We start from the raw sequence: 10,332 nt of genomic DNA, 5'->3' as shown, positions 1-10,332 counted from the left end.
TCGTGATCCATGTTTCCGATATCGAAACTTTACTCATTGAGAGACATTTGCGTTATTTGGAGCGCTGGCATCGCACTGTTGCAAGTTTAAGCCCAAAATGGCAAGTGTACATGGACTCTAATTCGAGAAGAATGTTCATTAATTTCTTTCCAGAGGTCCAAATTTGATTCCAGTGTGATGCAAAATTGACGCTCCAAACGCAAACTGTCTGTAAAAATACCTTAGTCTGTCTCTTCTTCTTTGGAGAGCTCATTTCCCACTCACATCGCAGCACACCCAAGTCTCTTCTGTGCTCGAGGAGCCGGTAGACTTTCAATGTAGTAAGGATAGACACAGATAATTGTTGCTATTAGAAGCCTGCATAGGGAATAGATTCCTTTCAGAGGAATGGCACGACCAAGGTCTTGGTATCCATATTTTCCTTCATGCTTCTGTTCTATTGATATTGATGGCGGCATTTCATGGACATTCTGGACTACAAATAGTGCGCCATACGTGTACGTAACACGTATATATCAATATACAATGAAAAGTATGGGATTGCGGGGGCGGAGCAGTTCACTTTCTAGCTTGTAAAACAGATAACGAAAGTATGCATTAGCTGTTACACGAGCAGATAGTATAAGGTTTGCCTTTGAACTTCAGCGCTGTTTACCGACCACTAAGCTAAGCTTCTTAATTAATTTACCATCGCGCCGGATGGCACGACACTCTATGGGATACTTTGTTCGATTCATACCACTTTATATTTACGAAGCTGTCGTATGCGTGGTTAACTACCTGTCAATACTCCTTCGGCCCTCCCTTTCATGTTCGCATTCCTGCTTCTTGTGGTTTTTAGCAGCAGCAGAGAAATAAATGATTCTTATATCTATGCAGCCATTAGAGAAAGGATCCGTGGTGGGTATGTGTGCGCTGAAGGAAGAAAGCAAACAGGAAAAGGAGGAGGGTTGGACGCAGTAGCTAAGCATCTATCACCATCTATGAGCTTGAGTATTTAGTATCTTGCACTGGGAAATGTGAAAAATAGAGTTGCCAAAGAAGGGCTGTAAGATATCGAATATATAAACAATACTTGATTGGACCTTCATCCTTCGAACCGTTCATGCTGTTGGAAATTTTGGTTGGATACGCTGCTGGAATCAAGTGATGATAGCGTGGCTCTGATTGCACAGGCTCAAGTAATGGATCTGGTTTACTCGTAAAGTCTGAATTGTATGTTTAGTACCTCGCTCTGATAAAATCAAGACTAATCTCAAAATTGGGCTGGGGTGCCGCAGTTCACAACAGCTGCGGCATTCAACGTTGGATCCAGCAAATGCTGCGCCTCTTGATACTCATCTCGCTATTCAAGGTCACAACGAATGTATCCGTTACTAGGGATATTGGATATGTACAGTGATAAAGTAGTTCAGGATCGATACACAGACAGATTATAGAGCAAAGTGGCAACCCCTGGCGCACACACATATGCATGTACGTAAAAGGTCCTCCAAGGGCACCACACAGAATGCACCACGACCCCGCACGGGCCATGAAATCTCGGGCTCCCGTGACCTGCCCTCGCTCAATATTTAGTCCCCCCACTCTCCTCATTCCCCTGAAACACGATATCTCTCTATCTTTTCCGCTTATCGCTCACTTGACGGCAGAATGTCGTCAAACATTTTTGACGTTCTTGAAGATTTTGATGATTTTAACAACACATTTTATCGATCATCTACATCCGTTGATATCGACGAACAGGATATTGTGGATGAAGAGGATCATGTCCCTAACAACAAAGCCAAAAAGCGACGGCGACGACGGTTCTGGCACCAGAGAGATTCGCTTGCGCGCAGAAACAGGTTGCTGATGGGCAAAGAAGGCAGTCGTCGACGCCAGAGATGGGATAACAGTAAGTTTGCTGGACTGCAGCAGCTGCATCGAGTAGCATTTACGAACATGATTCGCAGATCATTTCACGGATCATCCTTTTGCTGTTTTTGACGAGGCCGACATCCATATGATGGAACACATCCACCAGCCTAGCTTCCATTGGGTCAGCGATGACCCACAAGTCATTGCAATTCTCGAAAGTGAGGATATGGACGATATCTTGCTGGCAAGTCAGGAACATCTGCACCAAATAGATCAGAGGCAGCATGCTGCGGCAGCAGTGCCACTCACCCGCAATTTACGGCGGATCCTCCGAACACGCAAGATATCACCAGGCATTGTCAATTTTTACGAAGAGCAAATCCTATCTTTCATTGAACATTTGCAGCGTTTGGATGGTGTTTACGCTGCTGATCCAGACGAGGTATGCCTGGCACTGGATATTGCGGATGGATACGCGAGATGGATCGTTCACATCATGTGCGAGTATTATCAACTAGTCTCCTTTTGTAAGTGTATTATCAAACACAGCCATCATCGCCGTAAAGTCTAATCCTTTCCAGCTAAAACGTTGCGGGATCGACGGATATTATTTATTTGCCACCCTCTCCATCGGGCGTGGACACAAGACGACTCCAGCGATGACTGCGTGTTCATAGACACCGAGACTCTAAACCACTTCTGGAGATTACCTCCACAGCGGTTTTCAGAGTACTTGTTTCCTGCGACGTAGAAGAAGGAACAGTAAAAAGAGTCTCCGGCTAGAAACGTGTTACCAACCAAAATGTAAATTCCTAACAACAAGTATAAAGCAAGTACCTGGGTTTAGAGAATATTCTCTCAAACATCATCGACTCACGCGAGCGCCGGTCTGAATAAACCGGGAATTCGACGGCAAGCGAGTAGCACAACGCCTCGAATTCATCCTGAAATTTATTGCACCTAGCACACGAAAAGATACAACGCTTTGTGCAACTTCCTTCTTTGTTGCTCTGTTCCTTTTGGATCGCTAACATCCAGAAATGTCAAGCTTTCGCATAGGTTTTCATGATTTCTCTGCATGCATATAAAAGTTTCGAAAGACGAGTCAACTGGAGTTTCTTCTTTTGATATTCGCTTCGAGCATTTCGTCTCCAGCTTATACTTCCAAAATGCTGCGCCGATGACGTCGCAACCATTGTGGTGAAACCGATCATGTTCGACGTTCCAGAAGACTATGCATCTACAACAGTGCCGAAGCGTACGTATCGCATGTCATACTGCGGTATATTATCATTGAGTGCTGTCAGTTGATATATAGATTACAAAGTAGATTGCATTTTCGATAACAGTGGGTAATTATCGAGATCATATTTTTGAGCAGAGGCTCTTCGATAGCCGACTTTATACAGCCCTATTCCCACATCCGGATCGTTCTCGCCTACAATGCCTAATCTTAAGACTACGGCTCTGGAACCCAGACAAATATGGCGAAGCTGCATGATAAAACGACAATTCAGACTTCCCTATCCTCAATATCGACGAATCTTCAAAACTGCAAGTAATCAATAAGATGTATCCAATGACCTAGAGATATTATCCCCTGCTGTTAACAGTAAATATAGAACTTCGATGGCCGGTGCAAAACAAGTTCACATAAACCTGGAATCTCGATAGTGGATGCGAAACCAGTATTGGGAGAGACACGCGAGTCTATTTCGGCGCAATGCACTATCCAAAACCTACAAAATTGGCTTAGAGGTAAGCACGTTCGGTGGAAGCTCCTGGAGGAAGATTGAAAACTCCAAATAGCGCTCTACTTACAGTACAACACAGGAAGATTCGTACGCCTTGCATATCAATGGACAGGTTCACAAAAGATATTGTAGTATGTACTATGAAACAGCATTGGATGTTCCGGATGTAAGCATTGTCTCTGATAACAGTTTAGATGCGTATAAAATGAGCAATCCCCGTATATTTCTTTTTTCTCTTTATCTTTTACAGAAATAATGAAGAGAAATGATATGGTAAGCTAGAACATCAAATCTTTTAAGATTGCAAACGATTGACCCGTTGATGCAGATTGAAGCATGCTTATATATACCTCTTGACCGAATTATGCTTGCAGCTTCTCTGCTCTCTGGCGTCTTCCCCTGGGCTCTGTGATCTCTTGCATGCTCTATACAAGTCATTGAAAGGCATGGTTGCCTCTGGATTTCCCATGCTGTCTGCCAAAATCTTACTCATATTCTATGGCAGCAAGTGCATATCATTCTATCCAAGCAAGTCTTCTCTTTGTATGTAGAAGCATCCCCTCAAAAATGCATTTTTTTTACATTGTCTTTCTTCTTTGCCCGCGTTTGCCTGCCCTAACACGATGCGTGGCCCCCGCTGAAAGCGGGAAAATAAATAAGAATTCACATGCGATCTCGACGCATACCAAATTCGGGAAAAATGTTTGTCATCTGAGTGCGAGTGTGTGGGGGCGGCCAAAGTGCCCACCTCCCTTTCTCACCACTCGTTGCTCTCTCTACAATCACAGTCGACATGCCGTCACCTCCAAAACCTTGGGAAGTTAACAATTCTGGAGGCGGTACTACACCTGTAGCAACACCAGACAGCAACGCTGCAGTCACTTCACCTACAACTGCGGCCAATTTGACGACTTCTGCAATTGGCGATGCGCCGCCGGTCCCAGCTAGAACATCGACAACAGCTTCGGCTGTAAGCACCTTGAATCGGTCAGGAGGTATGCTTTACAATTAAAATCGCATACTCCCTTGATTGATTGGAGCTAAACACTGATTTTTTGTAGCATACGGCACTTCAAGCTTAATGGGCGGTTATGGCAGCGGCTATAGTTCTGGATACGGTGGATATGGCTCTTACAGTCGATACGGTGGATACGGTTCATACGGCGGATACGGTGGCTACGGAGGTTACGGTTCCGGATACGGTGGATACGGCTACAACCGGTACGGATCCATGTACTCTTCGCCTTACAACCGCATGTACGGCGGCGGACCAGGCGGACCAGAAGAGCCTGGCTTGATGCAACGCATGGAAGCAGGCACTCGCCCTGCGTTCGAAGTTATCGAACAGATTGTTGGGGCCTTTGGCGGTTTCGCGCAAATGCTCGACTCGACGTTCATGGCGACTCACTCGAGTTTCATGGCCATCATGGGCATGGCCGAGCAGCTCGGATATCTAAAGAACTATCTAGGCCAAGTATTCAGCATTTTTGCCATCTATCGACTTGTCAAGCGCACCATCAACAGAGTCACCGGTCAAGTTGAACCGAGCGAAATGAACCTGAGCGAATTTGAGCGCTTCGACGCTGGACGCAAGATTTCCCGCAAACCGATCCTCATTTTCTTGTTCATGGTCGTCGGCCTGCCTTACCTCATGCATAAGTTGATCAAATACATTACAGAAAAGCAGCTCGCACAGCAGCAGCAGCAACAGATGCAACAGCAAGGCGGCATTGCTGCCGATCCAAATATGCTTCCGGCAAAGATTGACCCCTCCAAGCTCGAATTTGCACGAGCCATGTACGACTTTAACGCCGAGTCGCCCATGGAGTTGACGTTGAAGAAAGGAGATATTATCGCTATCCTTTCCAAGACCGACCCTGTAACGAACGCAGTTAGCCAGTGGTGGCGTGGACGCTTGCGGGACGGTCGCATGGGCATGTTCCCCGCCAACTATGTTGAAATAGTACAAAAGGCTGGATCAGCCTCCTCAGACGAAACCCCAAATACTACAACCAACCCCACCGCAAGCCCTACCGCGACGGACGCCGCTTCGCCGAAAGCCGTGTCCACCTAAAAAACGATACGACATGATACGACTCAAAGTGAAGAAAAAAATGAAATTTTTCTTGTTAGCAAAAATAGAATAACCTCGCTCCATTCTATGATACCACGTAGTAACCGATATATTTCCCTACCACCATCCTTCTTCTTTTTTATCCCCTCGTCCTCTTTTTGTTTTCAATTAAAGTCATTTCGATCTTATATAATCTTAGCTGTATGTTTTCAGCATCATTGCTTGCGTGTGTGTATATGTTTGATATGCGGTATATATTTACGTGGTATGATTACTATTTACTACATCGATTATTATTGCTACAAAAACCTGATTCTCAGTCTAGTTTCCCTTACAACGACTTGATCCGGCCATTCTTCCACAAGCATTTCGAGCCATTTCCGTCGAGTTGACTCATTCAGAGACTGTACCCAGGTATCCACTTTAGTGTTCCGCTGGACGACAGCCCAGCGCACGAGGATGTTATCCTTGAGCACATCTCCGGGGGACAATTCAGGGACCTGGTTCAAGAACAGCATGATATCTGCACGATCTGCATCGACGATGCGGCCGGCACTCGGGCGAACAAAGTAACGTTCCATGAGCGAGGACGACGAACCTCCGCCCATGATCCTGGAACCAGTAGAAGACAGCCATGATTTTTGGCCAATGGGAGCAGCAGATATCGAGGACGAGGATGATGTGGAGTGTCTCCGCTTTGCGCTGGTAAGTGCGGCGTTGCTGGTGAGAAACTTGTAAACAATGACATAGTCGTCAGGCACGGCGTTGTAGAGCGAAAAAGTCAGCGTCTGTCCGCGTTTCAGCGGCGAGCAGAATGAAAGTTTGGGAGTCTTGTGATGCGGAATGAAGGGCGCTCGCGAGGACATGCGGGTGAAAATGGTAGGATTATCATCGTCGGTGATGACGCTGTGACCACTGTCCCCTTGCAGAATCTGAAGATACGGCGGCGATGGCGGCGGTGCAGGAAGCTCGTTGCGAAACCGAGGCACTGGGCTAGGTTCTTGAAACGTCACCCGTATTTGCTCGCCGTCGTCGTCGTCCATCGTCTTCATCTGCTCATGCTGCTGCTGCTGCTGTTGCCGCCGCCGTTGCATCATAAGGTACCGCCTGCGTTCTCGCCGTCTGATGACTTCATCGGAGTCTTCTCTGTTTAGTAATATGCCCTGTTGCTGTGGAGGTGTTGCTTCATCTTTTGTATTCTCATCTGCTGCTGCTGGTTGTTTTGATGACTGCTGGTGGTGATGAATGCTTTCGGATGTGGGTGACGGCGGCTCTGACGAGGTACTGAAGAAAAATCGTTTAATGAGACGGGAGGAGTAGGAGGAATTAGATGAACCGATCGAGTCTGCATCCTGGACGCGACGGGCAGGAATCCAGTTTTTTATATTTTTCCACAGCGTTCGTTTATCAAAAGCTGACATTGACAGAAACGACCGACTGCTCTTGGCGCTCGTTGCACTTTTCTCGCTGTACATTGAGGCCGCGTAGTATTTTCTTCTCATTATTGCACCAAAGAAATATATTAGAAAACACGAAAGAGAAACAAGAGAGAGTGAAAAAAAAATGGAGAGAAGAGAGAGAGAGAAAAAATGGCCACAAATTTTGTGGGTGAGGACGGGGGAAGGGAATGTTTTTCATTGTTTGGGTGATATCCTGTAACTTGCCTGACAGTAGTGTGAATGAGTGAAAAGTCGTCTTCACTCATTCAAAAATTTAAAGAGTTCACTTGAGCAACGCTCGCTCGTTCCTTCTTCATTCTTTCTGGTTTTCATTATCCAATGTGAAATGATCATACAGAGGTGTGCGAGCTCTTTTGTTGGGCGTAATTGCCATTGGCATTGCTTTTTTACTCTGAAGGCGCCCCGGCTTTCTTTGCATGTTTCCGGCCTCCCAGCGACGTTCTCCTCGGATATCGGAAGCCGCTTCCGACTAGCATCGTTCCGACTTGAAACAAATGTCTGCTTGCTTTTCCACATTGTTGTTGGTTTGTGTCCTTCAATGGCGTTAAGGATTTTTTCTTTTTCTTTGATAACGACGATAATGGCGCTGGTTAAGGCTGTTCTCTTATCATTCGTCCACCGCTTTTCGAACCGGTGCAACCTTTATCTTGTGTAATAATCTAACGTACTCGTCGCAAAAAGAGAAAAAAGGTTCCATTTGACAGCGCTAAGCCTTTTTGTTAAGGCGACTAAACGGCTAAAAAAAGTCTTGTCGTGTCGATAGTCATTTTTTTCTTTGCTTGTTTCAAATCCGATGAAGTACTACTACTACTACTGAAACACGGCAATAAATTAGATAACTTATTATGTTTATAAGTTTACGGAGATGAATATGTCAGTTGCGAAAGGCTATTCAGGGAAGACTCGGTCACCATTCGCGTAGTGGGATCATGCAGCATGGTATAGGTCAGCAGCCACTGCAGTCTGTTTGCGATCCTGAAGGGGCAAGAAGGGATTGCAATGAATATTTCGTCAGTACATATATATATATATATATATATATGAATATATACATCCCTTCCCTCTTCCAAACCCCGGGCACGACCGCCTCACACACACACGCTTTTTTACGCCTAATATACTTTACCACAAACCAAACTGCCACCACCGCAGGCTCTGTTTTTCAAAAGCTCTCAGTGCACGGAACCCATCGCCAAACGAGAGTCCACGCACACCATTGACATTCCGGCCGTAAAGCTGCAGCCACTCCCTGTTTGGCCGCAGCGCAGTATATGCCAGAGCCTGCGCGACTCTGTTTGTGTAAATTGGCAGGCTGAGCCAATCCTTGAGCGATCTGTACAACAGCGGGAAACGGTAGGGTGTAGTCAACGGCGACAACCGGAGGTGCATCACGAGCGTGGCAGGGAAGGCGACCATCCAGTGGTAGCCTAGACCGCGCAGTGCTGTTGTGCTTTGGTTAATAATAATAATCTCACGAGACGATTATATCCAAGAGAAATTCTTTCGACGACATACATGCAAAGGTATCCAGCATGGTGATTTTACCCTGATGTTGCCGATCAAAATATTCCACGCGAACAGCCAGATCGGATGATGCATTGTCATTGGTGTTGGTGGTATCTGGCTGCTGCGAGGGTAAGGAGTTTGTGGTGGTGATGACGACGCTGTTGTTGTCATCTGCTACGACGACGGGTACTGTCTCGTCCAGGTTTGACAGGTTGTTGTCTGGTGTTTCGATGGCCGGTGGTGCCGGTTCCCGCTGCTGCCATTGTTGTTCAGTTTTGTGATCATGATCATCATTTATCACCTGTTCCTGATTTTTTTGTTGCGTGGCTGTTGTGACAGAAATGGCGGGAGCATCATCAATTACTGCTTCCTTTGCAGACAATCCAGACTCTTCCTTGATAGGGTCTACAATGGTCGCCGCGGTGGTAGTAGATGTGGACAGTGGTTGTGTCTCATCCTGCCCTATCTTCAACTCATCGACTGATTCTGTGTAATTCAAGGATGCATCGGTAGCAGTGCTGGCGGGCTGAGAAGCAGCGGTGAAAGTATCGGGTGATGCGGGTGGTGATAGTTCTGCAACAGAAATATCGTGTGACCGCCACCGCGACGAGCTATTATCCGAAAGGAGGGAAGCTGTTGTTGCAGAAGAGTTGTCATTCTTTTTTAATGATGATCCATGTGCTGCTGGACGTGCAGATCTCGATGCCGTTGGCGTAGGAGGTGGCATAAATGCGATAGCGCCTGGACCACGCACAGTCATCGCCGGCCTCCTTTTTGTGGTGGAGGTGGTGGTTGGCGGCGCTGAAGGTGCACTGAGGAGCCGGCTTCGTCGTCCACGCGATGTGGTTGTGGGTGATGTAGGAGGTGATAGATGCTTATTATGCTGCTCTTCCTCTTCTTCAATGCTCACGCTGCTGGACTCGTCAGTTGAAAGAGCACTGGCGTTGGATAAAGTACGATCGCGCTTGCGGCGGCGCACGGTTCGCTTCAATTTACGCCATCAGCCCGTTATACTTGCATGCCAAAAACGGTGTGTAAATGGTTTTACCTCGAGGAGGTGCTTGACTTTGGTGCTCGCTCTCTTCCTCAAGCTGACGTGCTGAGCGTGATCGTCTGCATCCATAGTCGTTGAAAGATAAGGAAACAGAGTGAGAGAGAGAGAAAGAGAGGAAGAGGGGAAAGAGTGTCGGCGAAAAATATTAGATGCATTATCTTTCACTGTGATGGTCTGGATTGCCTCGTGATGTCATTTGTATCGCTCAAACTCTAAACGCTGCTGCTGGCGCTCTAAAATTCACGTTCTTTTCTTTCCGTCGTCAAGTAGCCAAATCGAAGCACATGCCCGCTAGTGCGGGTATACTTCGCCGCACACACGCCAAAAGCCCGTTCCTTCGCTATACTATTCCTTCTATTGCTTGTCATCCGACCTGACAAACCGCGGCAGCTTTCCAGCTGTCTGATCGAAAAGCATGTGCAACGAACGGGGGAAAATTTTTTATTAATGCCCAATACACCAGCAAATATAATAAGAGCGGAAGTGGTTTCCCGGTAGCAGCTGCAGGTTTGTGTCGATCCTCGGTTAAAATTGTAAATCCTGGAGCGCGCCGCGGGCAAGCAAGCAAGCAAACATTTTATGATGATTATGGAAAGCTGCAGGAGTCTATTTGTAACAAAAAAA

The 10,332-nt window shown here is 46.5% G+C and overlaps 5 protein-coding genes across 5 annotated transcripts; 3 read left to right on the top strand and 2 right to left on the bottom strand.

The window, feature by feature from the left end:
* Positions 1-1,653: 1,653 nt before the first annotated feature.
* On the top strand, positions 1,654-2,611 carry VTP01DRAFT_4456 (uncharacterized protein; the record flags this gene model as incomplete). The annotated part of the gene is made up of 3 exons (XM_069383139.1): positions 1,654-1,897; positions 1,956-2,387; positions 2,442-2,611. 3 exons carry the CDS (start codon positions 1,654-1,656, stop codon positions 2,609-2,611), a joined length of 846 nt encoding a protein of 281 aa, XP_069243870.1.
* A 461-nt stretch (positions 2,612-3,072) lies between these two features.
* On the top strand, positions 3,073-3,429 carry VTP01DRAFT_4455 (uncharacterized protein; the record flags this gene model as incomplete). The annotated part of the gene is made up of 3 exons (XM_069383138.1): positions 3,073-3,118; positions 3,179-3,212; positions 3,270-3,429. The coding sequence occupies 3 exons, from the start codon at positions 3,073-3,075 to the stop codon at positions 3,427-3,429; spliced, it is 240 nt and encodes a 79-aa protein (XP_069243869.1).
* Positions 3,430-4,407: 978 nt separating this feature from the next.
* VTP01DRAFT_4454 (uncharacterized protein) lies at positions 4,408-5,688 on the top strand (the record flags this gene model as incomplete). The annotated part of the gene is made up of 2 exons (XM_069383137.1): positions 4,408-4,609; positions 4,676-5,688. The coding sequence occupies 2 exons, from the start codon at positions 4,408-4,410 to the stop codon at positions 5,686-5,688; spliced, it is 1,215 nt and encodes a 404-aa protein (XP_069243868.1).
* Positions 5,689-5,987: 299 nt separating this feature from the next.
* Positions 5,988-7,109, bottom strand: VTP01DRAFT_4453 (uncharacterized protein; the record flags this gene model as incomplete). Its single annotated transcript, XM_069383136.1, has 1 exon — positions 5,988-7,109. One exon carries the CDS (start codon positions 7,107-7,109, stop codon positions 5,988-5,990), a length of 1,122 nt encoding a protein of 373 aa, XP_069243867.1.
* Positions 7,110-8,005: 896 nt separating this feature from the next.
* On the bottom strand, positions 8,006-9,777 carry VTP01DRAFT_4452 (uncharacterized protein; the record flags this gene model as incomplete). The annotated part of the gene is made up of 4 exons (XM_069383135.1): positions 8,006-8,123; positions 8,275-8,590; positions 8,664-9,639; positions 9,703-9,777. 4 exons carry the CDS (start codon positions 9,775-9,777, stop codon positions 8,006-8,008), a joined length of 1,485 nt encoding a protein of 494 aa, XP_069243866.1.
* Positions 9,778-10,332: the final 555 nt, after the last annotated feature.

The sequence above is a fragment of the Rhizomucor pusillus genome, assembly GCF_041956525.1.
Source record: "Rhizomucor pusillus strain CBS 183.67 unplaced genomic scaffold VTP01scaffold_2, whole genome shotgun sequence".
Classification (NCBI taxonomy): Eukaryota; Fungi; Mucoromycota; class Mucoromycetes; order Mucorales; family Lichtheimiaceae; genus Rhizomucor; species Rhizomucor pusillus.
Note: the sequence above shows the minus strand (reverse complement) of the source record. Positions and strands in the feature narration are given on the sequence as shown.